The 22,256-nt window shown below is 37.4% G+C and overlaps 1 protein-coding gene across 7 annotated transcripts in view; it reads left to right on the forward strand.

Moving 5' to 3' along the window:
* LOC135116168 (adenylate cyclase type 9-like) overlaps positions 1–22,256 on the forward strand; it is a 160,914-nt gene that overhangs the window by 70,353 nt on the left and 68,305 nt on the right. For 5 of the 7 annotated variants that reach the window (XM_064033444.1, XM_064033447.1, XM_064033445.1 and 2 more), the window contains 4 exons: positions 1,525–1,659; positions 3,023–3,274; positions 4,109–4,286; positions 20,270–20,370. In XM_064033444.1, coding sequence (XP_063889514.1) covers positions 1,525–1,659; positions 3,023–3,274; positions 4,109–4,286; positions 20,270–20,370 — 666 coding nt within the window. The remainder of the gene's footprint in view (positions 1–1,524; positions 1,660–3,022; positions 3,275–4,108; positions 4,287–20,269; positions 20,371–22,256) is intronic. The other 2 variants (XM_064033441.1, XM_064033443.1) reach the window with 1 other exon arrangement.

Below are 22,256 nucleotides of genomic sequence, written 5' to 3' on the forward strand. Positions count from 1 at the left end.
CTTTCTAACAATGCCATCTAGATGTCTCTATGTGCAGTGGTTATGGAGAAACAGCAAGTTGAAGAGGAGAGACTTTTGGAAGGAGCAAGTCACTTGCCTGTCATGCATCCATTTCATCTGACCAGATATTGCTTGTGTCTAATAATAGCAGGTGACTTGAGCTGTCTTCATGCATGCTAATCAGTTTTATCAAATTCCCACCTTATTGCACTCTCACTAAAACATGTAGCAGATGATCGAGTGCAAGTGGGTAATATGTGTGGCATTGAGGTCTGAGGGCAGGAGGGAGCAGGATTCACCAAAATCTCTATCACTGCATTTGTCCATGGTGAGAGCAGGACAGAGAATGAGAGATTAACCTAACTATCTCACAGGCAGTATTGCCAAAAACTGAACTACAAAAATTGACCAAAAGTAGCTAAGTTTAGCTTAAAAATCGCAAAGCAGTTATAACAGAACGCCAGACTTCTGATCTCTCTGAAATTTCTGATTGGGGCAGAGCAAACTTGGTATTGTTCAATGTCTCAGAAACTCAACTCCTCCATCTGTCTGCTCGATGCATCCCTCCAGACAACTGTTCCATCCTTTTCAGTGACACTTATATGTTCCCCACTTCTATACTAAATATCCTTGATTTGTCTTTTACTTGTAATCTAAACTAAAAACTTCACATCTCATTTCTAGCTAAAACAACTTCAATGAAGTTAGGCATTCTGAGTTATCTCCACCAGTTTTCCTCACCCCCCAGCTGTTAATTCTGTATATGGGCCTTTTCTGTCCATTTATGGAGTTCACTTCATATGTATGGGGGTGGTTCCACTCATACCACTCCTTTAGATCCCATGGATAACAAGGGATGACTGTGTATATATTTCCATGTACAGTTCACATACCTGAACATGCAGATTATTTATGTGGATAAACCACTTGTTAGCCACAACACTTGTCACTCCAGCTTGCATACAAGAGATGGGATGAGAGGAAGGCTGGTGATGATGTCATGTCATTGTGAAGAAATACACAAACATGTGGGGCGTTTCACTACTGTGAAATGCCCCACAGTTTGGCAGTTGTGCCAAACTTTGCACTACTTCATTACATCAAATGTGAGCACAAAACACACATTCACACAGTTCTAGATGCAATGGTGCTGCATTACTGCACATATAGTTTTAGGCCATGCATCCAGAATAGATAACTGTTTTTCAGTGTTTTCAAAACCCTGAGTTTTACAGTCCTTGAGTTTTGCCTTGAGAAGAAAGCAAGCATGAAACTTGAGGGGATACTGTTTATTTTTATCTCATATACATTTACTGCTCATGTACCATATGAATCCTAGCAAGAAATTGCATACATTTTTAGGATAAGTAAGAGTATCCCTTGTTTTGATGTGACTTATTTTCAGAGCTGAAGTCTTCCTTCATATATTGAGTGTATCTATATACACATTTGTTTTCTAGTGTAGAATTTACTTTCTCCTATATCTGAGTACCTCTGTCACTCCTCTTATCCCTGGTGGTCCAGCAGCAGGTGTCTCCTCGCCGTCGCACCACCAATGACTTAACATCGCTCTTCCGGCCCTTCAACATGAATGGCATGGACAATGTCAGCATCCTCTTTGCAGACATTGTAGGCTTCACTAGGATGAGCTCTAATAAGGTTTGTTTGTGTGTGTGTGTGTGTGTGTGTGTGTGTGTGTGTGCACATGCAATACTTTTTGTCATAGTTTATAGGACTAAAGTTTTTGTCATATCTTGTCTCCACATTAGGCTGTAAGAAACACATTAGATATTGTATAGATTTGAAAACATAGTATTTACAAGTCATTTCTTTCAGTATTTCCTCTCTTTAGGTTAAAAATTTGGGTTTTCCATAAGCTATTTTCTTAAAGCAACAGGATCACACAGAGGAACAGCCAGAGGGAAAGATGCCATGAGAATCATCTATCTGTCTATATACCTGGCTGGCAATCCCACACAGGATAGTGCTGACAAAGCACCACACACTTATGGCTACTTAGTATATATGGGCTAAGGCCAGGTCATAGAATTTTCTTTGGTTAGGCAGACACACAAGTAGCTAAATACCTATCAGCACACAGGCCTGTGACTAAACAGAGTACTTTGCTGGAGTTTGAGTAGAAAGTCCGCCAAGGTAGTAGTGGGTTGAGAAGGAGCGTTGATACAAACTGAGCACTGGCTGGAGTCTGACTTGGATGAAAGAGCAGGTATGTTTATTTGACTGCTGTATGAAGTGACTAACTCCCCGCTTACCAAGCGGATTGATATCAGTTTGCTCCAGGATGATGAATCCGCTCAACCCAGATTATCATTGATCCTCATTTGCTTGTTATGGTGGATTGTTATACTTTTATTGAACTAATTCCCATCACCATTAATTTCCCTGTTGGAATGATACTTCCAATAGACTCATGCACACCATTCACACTTTTATCCTCATCAGTCCATGTTGGAAAGGGGATAGTCTCATGGATCATCCTTATACATATATAAAATTAGCTATGTGTTATAAGGGATAACTGAAAAGTTCAGAGCCTTACCCAAAAATTAGTAGCTTGGCATGTTAAGTTATATTCTTTACTATCTACCACTCTGCTTTATTATTAGTAATCATTTTCATGCTTCTAATCAGTTTTGTTCTATATTTGCAGAATTTCTAATTGAATAATGTTCATGATTTACTTGAAAATGGAAAAATTTAAGCATCAGGCTTTGATCAGATATCTTTTATCTCAAAGGAATGTCACTTTCAGAAATGCACCACAAAGATGAAATTAGTTAGATTCCTTAACATTCCTTGTAATACCAGTGTATTCTTTGTGCACAAATACACTTCACACAATTTTTGGATTATCATCAAAGTGTATTTCATACATTGTGCATGATGAGAAATTTCTTGATACAGGTATTGTTGAGGAATAGTGCACAAAATTAATAATTGATATATAAAATAATCTTTACCCATATGCATTTCTTTATTGTAATGTTCATCTACAAATTAGACTGCAGATCAGCTAGTTGGACTCCTCAACAACTTGTTTGGTCGGTTTGACATAATCGGCAAGAGAAGTGGTTGTGAGAAGATCAGCACCTTGGGTGATTGTTACTATGGTGTGAGTGGTTGCCCTGAACCCAAGCCAGACCATGCTCAGTGCTGTGTGAACATGGGTCTCTCCATGATTGATGCCATCCAGGACTTTGACACTGCTACCAATGAAGATATCAACATGAGAGTGGGCATCCACACAGGCAAGGTGATTGATACAGCTTATATCTGGTAAGGTAATAAAGTTTAAGGTGAAATGGAAAGTCACTTACTCTGTACATGAACAGATAAGGCCCCTGTACAGAGTTAGCAGTTGGGGGGGAGGGGTGAGAAAAACTGGTATACTCGTACATAACTCAGAATGCCTGCCTTCATAAGAGCTATTTTAGCTAGAGATGAGATGTCAAGTTTCCAGCTTAGATTAAGTTAAAGACAGAGCGAGGATGTTCATTGTAGAAGAGCGGGCAGTTGAGTGTCATTGAAGAGGGGATAGTTGTGTGGAAGGTTATGTTGAGTTGATTGATGGAAGAATTGATCTTTTAAGGCATTGAACAATACCAAATTTGCTCTGCCCCAATCAGAAATTTTAGAGAGATCAGAGGTCAGGCATTCTGTGGCTTCCCTGCATGAGCTGTTTAACTCCTGAAGGGTTGAACATTTATGAATAGACATGGAAAAGTGCAGGGTAGTATCATCAGTGTAGGAGTGGATGGGACTAGAAGTTTGGTTTAGATCATTGATAAACAATGGAAAGAAAGTAGGTGAGACTTAGGAGAAGAACCGTGACTGTTTATCACAGCAACAATGGAATGGTCAGAAAGGAAACTTGAGATAAATTTATAGAGAGAAGAATAGAAGCTGTAGGAAGGTAGTAAGGAAATCAAAGCTTTGTTCCTAACTGTATCAAGAGTTTTGGATATGTCTAAGCAAAGGTTTCACCAAAATTTCCAGAAGAGACAACCAAGACCAAGAGTTTTGTAAATTTCTTATAGTTTTGTTGATGATAATACTAGCAATTTAATAAATTTCCAATACCTGCCAGGTACTATGTGGCATTGTGGGAACAAAGCGTTTCAAGTTTGATGTGTGGTCAAATGATGTTACACTGGCCAATGAGATGGAGTCAACAGGACAACCTGGTCAGGTGCATGTCTCAGAGGCAACATACAGATTCCTACCAGAAGATACCTACATCACCACTGAAGGCACTGAGCACAAAGGTAAGCTTACAGACATTAAATGGGCATCTTTATTTAAGAAAGGAAATATGCATGTATCAGTCTGTATACATGGTTGTTATCTTCATTGAGAGAGACAGTCAGGCCAAGGAATCCACATCCACATGCACATGCACTCACACCAAAACATATGCACACACACACACACATACACACACACACACACACACAAACACACACACACACACTGTCCAGATGCCCAGCTGATCAGACACATCCACAGCAACTCCAAGGATCTACCTAGGTTTTGGTTGTACTGGGGGGGCCAAGTTTGAGTCCTGTCTCCATTATAGGGAATTGTGTGATGTGTGAGTGCAGGGGAAATGAAGTGTAAATCGGGAAGTGGCTGAAAGGGTGAAATGTGGGGAGTAGTGAAAGGTAAACATTGTCAGTGATATTAACAGGGAAGATGGCAGCTGGCACAGTAAATGTTTTTCAAAGGATTCAGGGATGAGGACCTGAGTGTAGCTCATACAAATAAAGGAATGTGGAAAATTGAAGAAGGAAATGTGAAAATAAGAGAAGAAATACATAACTTAGCAGTGATAATAAAGACGTGGAAGAAAGAGAGAGAGGTGGGTGGTGACGATGTAAAAAAGATATCAAGTGATATAAGAGAGATGAAGGTGAGGGAGATGGAAAAAGAAAAAAAAAACAAAGAACTGAAAGAAGAGGTGACAAAAATAGTGAACTTAAACAAGAAATACTGTGAAGAAATCAAGAAACTCAAGGAAGAGAATGGGGAGTTAAAGAAAGCTTTACAAGAGGGAGAGATTAAGGTTGGAAAAGTAAAAGAATTAGTGACAGAGGAAGTCAAATGTTGGAAAGAAGAGAGAGAACAACAAAAAAAGGTGGATATGGAGGAGATAATAAGGCAACAGCAACAGAGATACAGTAAGGATATGGAAAAAGCAAGTGATTAAAATAATAAAGGAAAAAAGGAATCTTGTGAGAGACACGGTACAGAGAAAGATGTGTGTGGTGGTATTTGGGGTCAAGAAGAACCTACCCATGAAAATAGCTAGAGAGAAAGAAGAGATAAAAGGGGCTAAGGAAATTATAGCAGAAGTGGCAGGGGAAGGAGAGGAGATAGTTGAACAAATTGAAGAGGTTTATAGGATTGGAAAGTACTACAAAAATGAAACAAGATCAATGAAAATAAGATTCATGTCACAAACAGCACCAGAACATATGTTACAAAGAACAGGAAAAATTGGCAAAAGTAGAAGGAATGAGGAGAATATAGGTAAAAAAGAGACATGAATGAAGAAGACAGAAGAAGAATGAGCTGAGAGTAGAGGCCCAGTCGAAAAACAAGGAGAGAACACAGGAACAGGTGAGAAGTTTCATTTGGAAAGTTGTGGAGATGAAAGTGGACATGAAAGTGTGGATATGAGATGGTGGCACAAAGGTGCCACAGAAGATCACCAAGTGGAATCTTAAAAATTATGTATAAAAATATAGATGGTTTGGTGTTGAGCCAATCGGAACTTAAAGACTATCTAAAGAACAATAAACCAGACATGGTATGTTTAACAGAAACCAAACTAAAAGAGGAAATAAAGATGAGATTTGTAAAGGAAGAGAGACAAAAGAAAAGGGAGGAGGAGGACTGATGATATTGGTAAAAGAGGATATTGTTGTTAAGGAAGTGGAATATGGTGATGGAATAGCAGAACTTTGTTGTGATTAAGATCAAAGGAAGTGAAATAAGGAAAGTTATTGTGACATACATACCATCAAAAACTAATGCATGGGAGGCAATAGATATAAAACTATGCAACTAGAAAGAAGAAATAATATAGAGCAAATGATAAGGAAAAGTAACAAAGTGCTCGTAATCGGTGACTTCAGTACTAAAGAAATTAACTGAGAGGAGGTGGAAGTGAAAGAAAATCTTGGGTCATGGAGCAAAGAACTTATACATACCATGATGGTGAATACAGTGAGACAATTGGTGAACAAGTCTTCATGATACTGAGGAGAAGAACCATCACAGTTGGACTTAGTGTTTACAAAACCCCAGGAAGTAGACCAAGTATATGTTGTCTGAGTCCAGTGGGAAGAAGCGATCATGTGATAATAGAAACAGTACTACAGGAGAAAACAGTGTTGCACAGGAAAGAATAATACGGAAATGGGAGACAGAACTTTGCTGAGGCAAACTTTGCAGAGCTTAATAAATTTTATGGAAAAATGAACTGGAAAGAGCTGTTTGAAGGTAAAGTAGTGCAAGGAAAATATGAGATATTTTTGAGTAAGTATAGATAGGGGGTGCAACAGTTTGTGACATGTTATAAAGTGAAAATTGGGAAGTATGAATGTTATAATGCCATGTGTGTAGAAGCAAAAAAGAAAAAGGATAAGGGATGGAAGAAGATGATGGGACAACTGAACACAAATACTTGGCAAAAATACAGAAAGGCAAGGAATGAATATGATATAATAAGAAGAGAAGAAGAAAGAAATTTTGAAAGTGACATAGTAAGAAAATGCAAGGAAGAGTCCAAACTCTTCTGCAGGTACATAAATGGAAAAATGAAACATAGGGATGATATAAACAAGTTAAAAAGAGAAGGAAGAATTTATGAAAATACTGAGGAGATGAGTGAACTAATGAATGGAAGTTTTCAGTCTGTGTTTACAAAACGATTTTGTGGCACCGAAAGTGGTATCATAGAATGAGGGAATACAGGAAATACAAGTAAAGAAACAAGAAATCAAGAAACTGCTGGAAGAGCTGGATATCAGAAAAGCTATGGGACCAGATCAAGTAAAAGAATGCAGAGAACAAATGGAGGAACCCATATGGGATATAATTAACAGCTCATTGAAAGAAGGAAAAGTACCAAAGGAATGGAAAAGAACATAGTTAGTGCCAGTATACAAAGGGGGAAATAAAATGGAACCATTAAATTACAGACCAGTGTCACCAACAAGTATTGTAACCAAGCTTTGTGAAATAGTAATTGAAAATAGATGGGTGCAATATTTAGAAGATGAAAAGCTAATTACAGAAAAGCAATTTGGATTCAGAAAAGGGAGATCCTGTGTCACAAATCTATTGAGCTCTTATATGAGAGTAATAGATAGAGTGCAAGAGAGGGACGGATGGGTTGATGTGGTATGCCTGGATCTCAAAAAAGCATATGATAAATTCCCCACAAAAACCTTATGTGGAAGTTAGAGAATGAAGAAGGACTAAAGGGATCAGCATTGAGATGGATTATTTACAAGGGAGGGAAATGAGAACAGAAGTCAGACACTAATTCAAGTTGACATGAAATGACAAGTGGGGTACTGCAAGGATCTGTGTTGGCACCTATAATGTTTCAAATACGAGTATATGTGATTGATAATGCAGAGGATCTAAATAGTTATATAAACCTTTATGTTGATGATGCAAAAATAATGAAAATAATAAAAGATGAAAATGACTCCAAGGAGTTACAAAAGGATACATGCATAGAGCCAAAGATGGAAACTAGAGTTTAATACCAAAAAAATGCCATGTGTTGGAAATATGAAAAGTAAAAAGAGACTTTCATGGAATTTTTAAAAATGTGAAGAGAAATAATAACAAAAAGTAATGAGGAAAAGTTTTGGGAGTAATGATCCAGGACACATTCTCACCTGAAAGGCAAATAAACAGAATATTCAGCTCTACATACAGCTTGACTACATACAGTTTAACTATTTAGATAAAGAAATGATGAAGAAAATTATAACAAGCATGATACGACCTAAATTGGAATACACAGCAGTAGTTTGGGCTCCACATAGAAAAAAAGATGTACTGGAAAGAATACAGAGACATACATGAGAGAAATATATGAGACTGCAGAAATGGTACATGAAAGAGAAGAGGAAGAAAAGGAAAACTGAAAGTGGCATATACCAACACGAATGGATTTATCTCAGTGATCACGAAATTAAATGATTACCTAGAGGAGTTTAAACATCTCAGTGATCACGAAATTAAATGATTACCTAGAGGAGTTTAAGCCTGATGTAATGTGAATAACAAAAACTAAACTCAGTGGTCAACTATTGCTGGACAGCATTTGGAATGGACAGTATGATATTTGATTAAAAAACAGGAATGGTAAGCAAAATGGTGGAATCACATTAATGACTAAGAAGAACCAAAAAGTGAGAAGAGTCAGCTATGGAAAGGAAAGTGCTGAAATAATTAGGTTGAAATTGGGAACCAGAAACACAGAAATGAGAGATTTTGTTTTTGAATAAAAAAAGCTATACGGAAACTGGAAAGAATACAGAAGATAGCGACTAAGATGGTACCAGAATTGAAAGACTTAAGCTATGAAGAAAGACTTGAAGAGATAGAATTACCAACTCTACAAGAGAGAAAAGAAAGAGGAGACCTGATAATGTACAAACTAGTAAACAGTATAGAAAGAATAGACAGAAATGACTTGGTACCACAGATGGAGGAAGGAGAGATACAGATGAGGGGACACAGGAAGAATATAAAGGAGAGTGGATGCTCAAGCGACATCAAGAAATACAGCTTCCCATATCGAACTATTGAAATCTGGAATGATTTGAAGGAATAGGTGGTTCTGGCAAACAGTGTTCACATGTTTAAAGAGAAACTGGATAGATATGGTTATGGAGACAGGACAAAAGGAGCTTTGGCTTGTTCCCTGTACCATACAACTAGACAAATGCAACTATGTAAATACACACACATAAAATATATATATATATATATATATATATATATATATATATAGAGAGAGAGAGAGAGAGAGAGAGAGAGAGAGAGAGAGAGAGAGAGAGAGAGAGAGAGAGAGAGAGAGAGAGTAGTATCCATACCTGATGCAATAAGACTGCAAGCTCCAAGAAAAATGTACAACTGGCAACTCAGACCTGGCAGATGCAGCCTAGCTAGCCAGGGACTATGCATTGACATGTACCAAGGGGTGTTTGTCAGGCCTAGTCTGTTCATGTGGGCTTTGAGGCAGCTGTGAGGAACAATTAAATCAGGCCAAAATAACACAAAAGATGATGAAAATTATCAAGAGTAACGAATCCCATGTAAGGGATTGATAAAAAAGAAAACTGATAAAAAGAAATGCATTATTGTCTTAGAGATTAAAGAAAATAAGGAGATCAACAAAGCAGTGAGAGAGAAAGAGCTAACAGAGGTAGTAAACAAAGTGATGGGAAAGGTACAAGTGGAGGGAAGATGTCTGGTAAATGAAGTAGAAAAATATCACAGGGTAGGGAAACTCATAGTTGAAAGGCACAGACCCATAAGAATCAAATTCATATTGCAGAAAGATGCTGAGGAGGCTCTGGCAGGGCCTGGAGCCTAGCTAACGATGAGGTAACAAAAAATGTATGGCTGAGTAGAGATTTAAATGAAAAGGAAATGGAAGAGCTAATTAAGCTAAGGGAGGAAGCAAAGGCAAAAATTGAGGAGAGAAGGAAATACATTTTGATTTCATTATAATTTTGATGTCATTATTGCTTCAGTTGTGGTACCATAATTTGGTTCTAGAACAAAGTTACTTGATTTAAAATATTAAAAGATATAGCAAAAGCTGCCATTTATTACTAATTTATAGTTTCTATGGATATTTGCTTCATTTTTATGTATTTGGAGGAAAGACACAGAGTGTAAGACAGTAATTCAATTTTTGAAATAAGGTAAATGTGATCCTGTTAAAAAGCCTTGATGTAAACAAACAGTTTTTGGAGCTCAGGAGTAATCCTGTGCCACCTGTGGCTCTCTTGATGACCCCCAATGCCATCATTACTACACAACTCCACTTTTCCAATATTTTTTCGCAACTGCAAGATGCCTGATTGTTATGATCACCCTCATTTTGGCGGTAAGTGGGTTACTCCTCTCTCTGTGTACCTCTGTAAGGCTTCCCTCACTAGATGGGTTTAAACAGTATCTTCTGATGAGTTTTGTCACTAAGTTCATTCACTACATTCTTTCTGGATGAATAATTTGTTAGCTGGAGATGTTATGAAGCAGCCATCTTGGCTGTGGGAGCATCTGTCATAAGCTGCTAAGACAGTGTAGCCCAGTGGCTTGAAACAGATTAATCCATTTCACATTAATTCCTGTAGGGAAAATAGTTTAAGTTTTCAAACATTTCAGATTTCAGACGGCATTCAGGAACGAATTAAGTTCAAGAACCGAGGTTTCACAGTATTCTGTTGGAGAGTTTTAGACATCAAAGTGGGGAAGTGGTATCTGAACAGGAGGGAGAACAGGAAAACAAGTTAAGGAGAAAAAAAAAACATATGGAATGTGGCATGCACTAATATTAATGGCCTCATCTCAAGATTAAGGGAGTTAAATGTATATTTAAATGAGGAAAGTCCAGATATAATGGGCCTCACATAAATAAGATTATAAGATTTGTTAGAAGAAGTAAATAACATTGGACAAAATAGATACAGCTTATGAAAAAGAAGTAGAATGAATAAGAAAGGAGGAGGAGTGATGTTTTTGGTTAAGAAAATCTTAAAAGTGGTTGAAATAGAATGTGGCAATGGATTTGCAGAGGCATTAAAAATTGGAGTGGAAATATACAAGGCAAAAAGAGACAATTCATAGTGACTTATATGCCATCCAAAACCAATGCCTGGTCAAAAGAACATGAAGAAATAATAAAAGACACAAAGAATTGGCTAGAGAAAATATTAAGTGGTAATAAAGTGATTATGATGGGAGACTTCAACTATAAGGAAGTGTGCTGGGAAGAGTGGTACACTGAGGGAACAAGATCATTTTAAGGAAATAAATTATTATATCTGTCAATGGATAATGTATAAACACAATGGATAAAAGGTGTTACAAGATTTGGAAAAGATGGAGAGACATCGAGACTAGATCTATTATTTAGCAAGGAACCAGAAGGAACTGAGAATGTTCAGATGGTGTCCGTTAGCCAAAAGTGACGGTGCTACCATAGAACTCAATATAAATGAGGAAACAGAGGGTGAAAGAAATGAAGAACACCATGCTGGGGGATTAAACTACAGTAAGGCAAAGTTTGATAATGTGAGTTTTTTTTTTTTTTTTTTTTTTTTTTTTTTTTTTTTTTCTCTCTCCAAGAAGAGAGAGATGGGATGTGTTCCATAAGGCCACAGGGATCCAAGAGAAGTGGGATGAGTTTCTTAAAATATACAAAGAAGGAGAAAAGTTTGTGCCTAAAAGGCAGACAATAATAGTTGATAAAAATTCATGATTTAATAAAAGATATGAAGCTGCAAAAAGGACAAAAGAGGATTTATGGAAAAAGTGTAGGAAAAGTAAAAGAATTAACCTATGGAATAATTGCAAACAAGCAAGAAATGATTACATGAAGATCCTGAGAGATGAACAAAGACAGTTTGAAAAAGATATAATAGACAAGTGTAAGCATGAGCCCAAACTCTTCAATAGACATGTGAATGGCAAACTGAAAAGCAAAGTGTGCATAGGAAAACTAAGGGTGGATGAAGTGGTATATGAGGAGCCAAAAGGGATGGCAGAAGTGATGAATAAGAACTTAAAGGAAGTTTTTACAAAGGAGAATGCCACTGGACATACAAGAAAATAAAAAAAGGGAGAATTTCAAGTAACAGTGCAGGAAATTAATGAAATCACCAAAACTTTAGATGTGAGAAAGGCCATAGGACCAGATGGAGAGTCAGGATGGGTATTAAAAGAATGCAGTAACCAGCTTAATAATAAATTACATACCATCGTATGTACCTCTATTAATGAAGGAATATTCCCACAGGATTGGAAAAGGAGGGGACACACAAGATCCACTAAATTACAAACCAGTTTTGCTGACAAGTATGGTAGCAGAAATATGTGAAAGGATAATAAAAAACAAATGGACCAAATTTTTGGAAGATAACAAAATCCTTACAAATTTTCAATTTGGTTTTAGAAAGGGAAGATCTTGTCTTACCTATTTGTTGTATTGTTATTCGCGTGATTGATACGATACAAGAAAGAGATGGTTGGGCAGACTGCATTTACTTAGATTTAAGAAAATATTTTGATAAAGTGCCACATACGAGACCTTTATGGAAACTGGAGAAGGTAAGTGGTGTAAATGAAAGAGTGCTGGAGTGGATGGAGGATTAAAAAAAAAAAAAAAAAAAAAAAACATGCAAACAGTAACAAGGGAACAGACATCAGTGTGAAGTCCAGTATTAAGTGGGATAGCCCAAGGGTCAATGATGTTTGCAGTGTATATAGATGATGTGGTAGAGAAGGTATCCAGTTATGTGAGTCTTTTCACTGATGATGCAAAACTTATGAGAAGAGTGAAGGAAATTGAAGATTGTGAAGAATCTAGAAGAGATCTAGACAAGGTGTGGAAGTGGAGCAACAGATGGTAAATGGAATTTAACTCTGGAAAGTGTAAAAAGATGGAGTTTGGGAAAAGAAACAGAAAGTGCAATTATAAGTAAGATGAGGAATGAAACGATTAATAAGGCAACAGAGAAAAAAGATCTGGGAGTGATATTCTCTGAGAAATTACCACCAGAAAACATTAGTAAGATAACAAATGAGATGAAATATAAGAGTTGCCGTTGCTTATGTAGATGAAGAAATAATGAGAAAAATAATCACCACAATGATACATTGATACTCTGGAACTCTCTGTCTGCTTCTGTATTTCCACCTTCCTATGACTTGAATTCCTTCAAGAGGGAGGTTTCAAGACACTTATCCTTCAATTTTTGACTACCGCTTTGGACCCTTTTCTGGGACTGGCATCTCAGTGGGCCTTTTTTTTTATTGGATTTTTGTTGCCCTTGGCCAGTGTTCCTCCTACATAAAAAAAAAAAAATAGATTAGAATATGTAACTGTAATTTGGTCACCACACTAAAAAAAGCACATAAGAAAGTTGGAAGGCATAGAAAGAGCAGCAACCAAGATGATACCAAAATTGCAATATCTGCCATGTGAGAAGCAACAAGCTAGGATGCAACTCCCAAGCTTGGAAAGGAGACAAGAGAGAGGTGACATACTTTATAGGTTACTGAGTGGGATGGAAAAACTAGATAGATCTATTTGTAATGAACAAAAGGGAAACAAGAGGACATGAAAAAAATAAATAAAACCAACCACCTGCAGAAGGAACATAAAGAAGTTTAGCTTCCCTTATAGAAGCATTGGGGCATGGAATGGGCTGGGGGGAAGTGGTGTGTGCTAGAAATATTCATAACTTTAATGAAAAGTTAGATAAAAACAGTTATGGAGATGGGACAGTGTGAGCTAAGCTCCTCTCCCATATGTCATAATTAGGTAAATACACATGCAAGCAAACTTTTTTCTTGCAAATTAGTGATATTTTGCTTTAGGATCATGCAACAACAGGCAACAGCCATGAAGCAGCCAAGAAATATATATTTGCTAAGCCTGAGTGGTGTGGGTCTTTAGTAAAATAGTAAATTTTTATGTTACCAGTATAAACAACATAAACAACGGCAATGACTCTAAAGTAACACCTAAAGATTTATAGGCTCAGCATATTAGAATCAATGAAAGGATGTCTAAGAGAGCTACTCTGTAGGATGATGAAGATGAGAAATGATAGAGGTAAAAAACAAAAATGGGCTTAATACAAATGATGGAGGAATTGAAAGAAATGCTACAAAGTCTTCAAAAGATTCTGGACAGCCACAGAGAGGTGAAATATTGAAAACTGGAAAAAAGGAAAAGGATGAATTAAAAAGGAAAATGAACAAATTGAGAAAGAATGGCAAAGGCCTGAAACCAAAATGCTCATTAGCAGAAAGGCAGGCTGAGAGGCAGACTGTTTCTGTGGTGAAGGGAGAAAATGAGAACACTAAAGTGGTCTTAATGGGCATTATGAAGCAAGATGATGAAACTGTTAAAACATCAAGAAAGAAGTGATAGAAACCTTGAAGAACCATGAAAACTTTCTAATAGATGTGGCAGAGTAGAAGAAAAGTATAATTCTTTGTGAAAAAAAAGCAAGAGAATATAACATTGAAAATAAAAAGGGAGAGAGTAAAACTGCGATTAAAGTTGTGTAGAAAAATTAAATGACAAAGAAGAGGACACATTTTGAGGATGAGGCACAAAAAAGTCACATAATTCAGGGTCTTACACTGCAGGAAAATGGCAACTGATAAGATTTGGCTACAGTTTACAAGCTGCAACCAAGAGTACACTGGCAAGAACATTAAGATTAAAGAAAATGGAAGAGTATTTACTGGTGTATGTAAAGAAACCTTTGAATGAAGGAGAAAAAATTTAAAAAGGAAAGAAATTGGAAAGAACAGAATGAAAGCTTGTTTTCTCTCTCTCTCTCTCTCTCTCTCTCTCTCTCTCTCTCTCTCTCTCTCTCTCTCTCTCTCTCTCTCTCTCTCTCTCTCTCTCTCTCTCTCTCTCTCTCTCTCTCTCTCTCTCTCTCTCTCTCTCTCTCTCTCTCTCTCTCATTTGTGTGTGTGTGTGAGAGAGAGAGAGAGAGGAGAGTTGTGTTACAAAATGAAGTGTTATGTAAAGAAATTAAACAAGAGACCTACTCTTCATCCTCTTCTATGCTTCACCTGTTTTCTCTCTTGGTCTCTCGCATTCCATCACATTTTTCTTATTTTTTTTCTTTCACTTAGGAAATGGAACATAATTTCCAAGTCCAGGTATTTATTTTTTCCATGAAGTCATACTTCAGTTACGCATCACTCAGTTCTTTCACTATTTTCCAGTCACTTGTACCTTCAGAAATCCATGAAATCAGTATGGTTTGTTTTTGCATTGTTCTCCCTCTTTTGTGTGATTTTTTCACTTCAGCTTTAAGACTTCTTCTTTAATCATGTCACACCACTGCATCACACCAAATGTGAGGACTAAACACATGCACACAGTTTTAAAATGTGATGGCACTGCTCTGCTGCATCACTCCAGATGTGAGAGCAAAATACACACTTACACAATTTTAAATATGGCAAGGCCACACTGCTGCATCTTGCCAAATGTAAGGACAAAACACACACTCATGTGCCAGCTGCACTGCTGTGTCACAATGAATGTGAGGACAAAACTCACACTCCTGTGGTAGCTACACTGCTGCGTCATGCTGAATGCGAGGACGAAACACATTCTTACGTAGCTTTAAGCTTTATGGGCAGCATAAATAAGCATTAATTACTGTTTTCATCTCTCAACCTTCCAAGAAGTTCTCCATCCACTTTAGCAGCCCTTCTTGCAGTCCTCCAAAAATCTTCAGCTTCCATAACAATCTTCTATGTAGTGCTCTGTCAAATGCTTTTTTGAGGTCCAATATCTATAACTTCATAAATAGAAACTCAACAGACTTGTAGTACATGATCTTCCTCCTCAGAAACCAAATTGTCTGTTTGTCAACACATTGTTTTCTTCCAAATACTTGATCCATTTGTCTTTTATAACTCGCATATCTTTACCACTACAGTGAACCCCCAGTTTATCACAGTTCAGTTATCACTGGTTCATTTTTTTTAGGTTTTTCGTTGGAACCTAATTATTTTTACAACATGTAAAATTCCACTTTATCGCGGAAGAATCAGCTATTATGTTTGATAAAATATAATAGCTAAGTCATGGTGTGGATTGACAAAATACCCAGATGGGGGTTTAGCTGCACTTATATATTTGGCAACACTGCCAGGTGGCAGCCAAGTAGCAGCCAGGCAGAGACAACAGCACAGTTCACACCAGCCCGTCACTATCAACAGTCAGCTGTTGGCAGGTGGAGTGGGCATCAGCTGGTGTTGGTTGGTCAGCTATGCAAGCAGTGATTTTTTTTTTTTTTTCATGTAGGAGGGACAGTGGTCAAGGGCAACAAAAATCCAGTAAAAAAAAAAGCCCACTGAGATGCCAGTCCCAAAAAAGGGTCCAAAACAGTAGTAAAAAATTGAAACCTCTCTCTTGAAGGAATTCAAGTCATAGGAAGGTGGAAATGCAGAAGCAGGCAGGAAGTTCCAGAGTTTACCAGAGAAAGGGATGAATGAGTGAGAATACTGGTTAACTTGCATTAGAGAGGTGCCCAGATTAGGGGTGAGAGAAAGAAAAAAGTCTTGTGCAGTGAGGCTGCAGGAGGAGGGGAGGCATGCAGTTAGCAAGATCAGAAGAACAGTTAGCATGACAATAGCGGTAGAAGACAGCTGGAGATGCAACATTGTGGCAATGAGAGAGAGGCTGAATGTTAGGAGAATGTTAGGCTTGGCAGCACTAAACTACTGTTTGCCAGGATTAATAAGTTATGGGCCCAGACCTCTCTATTACGTTAGGCCCCATCCTCTTCCTCAGGTAACCTCCAGTGTGAAGATTCTGTGGTATTGAAACTGTCTTGCATTCAGAGCTACCTTTTATTTACATCTAATATTTGATGCATGTAGGTACAAGTTAGTGTGCATGTGGGCATCTTGTCTTAGCAATCTCCATTGCAGAAATGTCAACTAAGTATTTAGATACAGTAAACCCTTGATATAATGGACACATATGGGGAAGGGTGGTTTGCTAAAGCTGAAAGCTTGCTTTATCCAAAGATCATTAATTAAAATACACCTAATGAACACTGTTTGTTATTTACAGGGAGTCATTCAGTCATACACGTATATAGTACGTGTGTACACACCCACCCACCCACACACCCACATACACAGACACCTCAGACCCTATCAGACTTATTGTATGAAGAGAGACTAAAGAAACTGAAACTGCCCACCTTGGAAGAGAGAAGAGAGGAAGGTGACCTGATTGCCTTATATCAGATTTTGTCGGGCTATGAAAAATAGGACCAGAGTGATTTGGTGCTGAGAGACTTTAGAAGCACAAGAGGGCACGAAAAGAAGGTGAAGAAGGGTGTGTGTGTAAAAGGGATATCAAGAACAGTTTTCTGCAAAGGACTGCAGGAATCTGGAATGAGCTGCAAAAAGTAGTAAATGATTTTAAGGAAAAAACTGGACAGGAGTAGATATTGAGACAGAACAGTACAAGCTTAGACTCCTCCCATAAACCACAACTAGGTAAATATAACTAGGTAAACACACACACACACACACACACACACACACACACACTTTAAGGAAAAGTTGGATAAAAACAGTTATGGAGATGGGACAGTACAAGCTTAGCTCCTCTCCCGTATGTCACAACTCAGTAAATACAACTAGATAAATAAACACACCTTCGTACCTAAAGAAAGAGCAAGATGTAGAAAGGGTAAAGAATGGTTCAATGCAAAATGCAGAGGCCAAAAATTGTAAAACAAATGCTTGGAATAGATGGAAGAAGAGGAAAACTGAGAGCAGATGGGAGGAATATATTGATGCTAGAAACAAGTACATTGAGATAATAAGAATGGAGAGGAGAAACTATAAACTATTAAAGAGATATAATAAATAAGTGTATAAATGAACCCAGACTATTCTTTAGACATATTAATGGGCAGATGATGAAGAAGGAAGGTGTATCAAGATTGAAAATTGAAGGAAAAATCTATGATGATGCACAGGACATGTCGGAGGTTATGAACAATAGTTTCAGATCAGTATTTACTGTGGAAGGAGAGTTTGATGCTGGAAGGGATAAGTTGCTGAGGAATATACTAAGTACAGTCCCAGTCAGTTATGAAGAAATACTTAAGATAATGGAAGAATTTGAAGTAAATAAAGCAACTGGTCCAGATGGAGTATCAAACTGGATATTGAAGGAATGTAGAGAACAACTGGCTGATAAAATTCATAGCCCAGTGGTGACATCACTATCATGGGTAAAAGTACCAAAAGATTGGAAGAGAGCAAATATTACACCAATATTCAAAGGAGCAAATAAGGAAAATCCAGTAAATTATAGACCTGTGTTCTTGACTAGTGTTGTAGGAAAACTATGTGAAAGAACAATAAAGGAAAGATGGATGGAACACTTGGAAAGAGATAAAGTTTTAGTAAATTGTCAATTTGGATTTGGTAGGGGAAGATCATGCTGCATAAACTTGTTACTTTTTTTCAAGGGTAGTCAGTATTGTGCAGGAGAGAGATGGATGGGTGGATGGTGTCTACTTAGACTTGAAGAAGGCATTTGACAAAGTACCACACTGAAGATTGCTATGGAAGATAGAAAATTATGGAAGAATTGAAGGAAGACTGCTGGAGTGGATGGAGGATTATCTGGATAATAGATAGATGAAAACTGTAATATAAGATCAAAATTCATCTTGGCTAAAAGTAACTAGTGGTGTCTCACAGAAAAGAATAAAATATCATTATGAGATGGATGGTGTGAAGATAAAGAAGTCAAAAGGGGAAGTGGATTTGGAAGTAACAGTTACTGAAAATCTGACTCTGGACAGAAACATTGATAAAATTACTGGAGAGATGATGAATATGTTAAAAAGAGTAAGAATGGCATTCTCATATTTGGATAAAGAAATGATAAAATGTTGATTTCCATGATAAGACCAAGATTGGAATATGCAGCAGTGGTGTGGTCTCCTCACAGAGAGGAATATTATAAAATTAGAAAGAGTACAAAAAGCAGTTACTAAGATGGTTCCAGAGTTGAGTAAATCAATCTATGAAAAGAGATTATGAATGTTGGAAATTCCTACCCTTGAAAATAGGAGAGAGAAAGAAGATTTAATAAACATCTATATAATGATAAATGGTATGGAAAATATGGACAGAGAAGGTTTTATAAATTTAGACAAACAGAGTACAAGGGGACTATGGACAAAGAAGGTTTTATAAATTTAGACTCACAGAGTACAAGGGGACACAATAAAAAGTTGAAGAAAGTTAACTGTAAAAGAGACATTAAGAAGTATAGTTTTCCTCACAGAAGTGTGAATAAATGGAACGAACTCAGTGAAGACATTGTAGATGCCAAAACTGTCCATGCTTTTAAGACCAAACTAGATAGATATAGAGACGAGATACTATGAGATTACTTCCTTCCCTTAAACCACAACTAGGTAAATAGACACACACACACACGCACACACACACACACACACACACACACACACACACACACACACACACACACACACACACACACACACACACACACACACACACACACACACACACACTCACTCACTCACTCACTCACTCACTCACTCTCCTCTCTCTCTCTCTCTCTTCTCTCTCTCTCTCTCTCTCTCTCTCTCTCTCTCTCTCTCTCTCTCTCTCTCTCTCTCTCTCTCTCTCTCTCTCTCTCTCTCTCTCTCTCTCTCTCTCTCTCTCTCTCTCTTTTTCTGTTACTGTATAGTAAGTAATACTATAGTACATAATAAAATTAGAGCACATTGCGACAAGCAGACCAGATAGCATTTTCAGAAGGCTGTATAGTCTTTCAAAGGATAGGGCTATGTTTTTCTCCAGTGGAGTCTAGCCACATCCTCTACAGTGATGTCACACATGGCTAACTCCTGATTGGCTGTTGCCTGGGAGGAGGCAGGTAGCAGGCAGTGAGGAGTTAGCAGCACATGACATCACTGCAGGGTGTGGCTAGAATCCGTGAGAGAAAAACATTGCACCATCTTTCAAAAATATGTGGTTGACTGCATGTCAGCTAACTCTCATGCATTTTACAACCTAGTTTGTTTTTAAAATAAACCAAATGTTCAACGATTCTGAAAAATGCCATAATTTGTAAAGTTAGCAAAATAGAGTGAATGCTCAATACCCTCAAAGGGTCTGTTATGTCCAAAATCCAGTAAACCGAGGTTCATCATATCAAGGGTTTAATGTAGATTTATTTCATATTTTATTTAGTTTTTATTGTTTTTTTTTTTTTCCTCCCTATGGATTTCTGTTTTGAGTATATAATCTTTGAAGTCATCAACAAAACCTATTTATGCTTTCAATAAGAAGGTGAAAAGGGAAGTTTTATTTTCTTTCATATAACAAAATTAGAAAATTTGCAAATTAATTGATAATTGTATGTTTTTTTTTTTTTCAGGTCTCAAAACTTACTTCATTCATGGTTATATAAGAAAAGAAACAAGCAGTGAGTTTATTGGCAATACAGAAGGCCAGTACATCACCTATAAGCCATCAAGAGTAAGTATGCTGCTATAACCTCTTGTAACTACTCTTTGTACCACTGGTAAAAAAAAAGAAAACAAATAAGGTGCTGAAATAAATGAATGAGTGGGATGTCATTTCCATCTGTTTCTGGGGAAAAAGGATATCAGTTCCCAAGTTTTCCTGCCAGGACTTTTGAGTTCAGCTTGGCCATGGTGCAAGTGTGTGGCACTGTTCATACTGATGCAAGAGAAATTCAGATAACTAAGTCACTTGTTCTCTCTGTCTTACTGTATAGTTGTGAAACATGGACTCTGCATACTGATATAAAGAAGCATCTCAGTATTTTTGGTACCAAATGTATTTACAGAATCACTGTAGAACCATTAAGTATTCAGTGAAACTAAAATAAGACCTGCTACCATCTTGCTTTGTGAATGGCATGTTCAGCTATAAGGGAATGTGACATGTTTCCTGGATATTGATTTTTGTCATAGGGTTTTTTCTGTGAAAGGAAGTCCTGAATGGAGGAGACCAAAGAGCAAGTTGATCAGTCCTGCCAAGAATTGTTTGGAGTGAGAAGGGTGATTGTAAGGGGCTTGCTCAGAGGAGCTGCCGGGAATGGAAGCATAGGATGAAAGAGGCAAAGTGCCCCTCGAATATAACTGGGCTTTTCTTTCTTAAAATTTTCAACTGAAAATATCACATCTTACCTCTTACCAAAACGGGTTCAATGGAAGCATAGGATGAGAGAGGCAAAGTGCCCCTTGAATATAACTGGGCTTTTCTTTCTTAAAATTTTTCAACTGAAAATACCACATCTTACCTCTTACCAAAACTGGTTCTATGAAGTTAAAGAGTTCTGCATCGCTTCTATCAAAAGTTGTTTTCCCCATGATACTAACTCTGTATAGCAGTCTTATCCATCCTTGTATTGAGTTCAGGGTCATTTATATGGGAGGTTCCACTCACACAACATGTGAGTTAGATGGAGTCTGGAGCTTTTCAACCCATCATTTTTCTTTGAATGACTTTAGTGCTTCACACTGCCATAATCTCTCTCTCTCTCTCTCTCTCTCTCTCTCTCTCTCTCTCTCTCTCTCTCTCTCTCTCTCTCTCTCTCTCTCTCTCTCTCTCTCTCTCTCTCTCTCTCTCTCTCTCTCTCTCTCTCTCTCTCTCTCTCTCTCTAGCCAAAGGCAAAAAAAATTATAAAAAAATAAATAAAAAAAAGGGCCCATTGAAGGTGCCAGTCCAGCAGAATACAGGGGATCCTCAGGTTATGCTTGAGTTCCATTCCTATGTTGCATCATAAATCAAATTATGGCATAAGTTAGAACTAGTCTAAATTTCTACAGTAGGTAACAGAGAGAGAGAGAGAGAGAGAGAGAGAGAGAGAGAGAGAGAGAGAACAGTGGACTGGTTTCAGATGTAGAAATTACATAAGATAACAAAGTAGATGCTAGTAATCATTGGAACATCATTAAATTTTCTCATTTTGAAATTTCTGAAAAAAAAACAAGCAATCAAATTTGAAAATCTTTATCATGCCTGTGACGATTGCATCCTCCACTGTGACATCACTATCCATCTGGGCTGACACGCTCTGTGCCCACTCCACTGTACTCCATGTCTTTGTAGGCTAGATTTCTTTGATTTACTGCTGTTATTTTCAGTGCTGCATGTGTGTTAGTTTTTTTAATGATGAAGTATGCTATGTCTGCTTTTTGTTGAGATAATTTGTGGTTTTAGAGACTAGTAATGACAGCAAATCTTGTGATAACCAGTGCAAGTAAACTGATTTGGTAGCAAATTAATTATGCTTTTAAATCATAGTGAAGGGATTTGTGAATGGAACCAGGGAAAGTGTTGCCAAGCAGTGGCTTCAGGGTATACACATTTTTTTTATTAAGGTGTGCACAGGA

The sequence above is a fragment of the Scylla paramamosain genome, chromosome 30 (assembly GCF_035594125.1).
Source record: "Scylla paramamosain isolate STU-SP2022 chromosome 30, ASM3559412v1, whole genome shotgun sequence".
NCBI classification, from domain to species: Eukaryota; Metazoa; Arthropoda; class Malacostraca; order Decapoda; family Portunidae; genus Scylla; species Scylla paramamosain.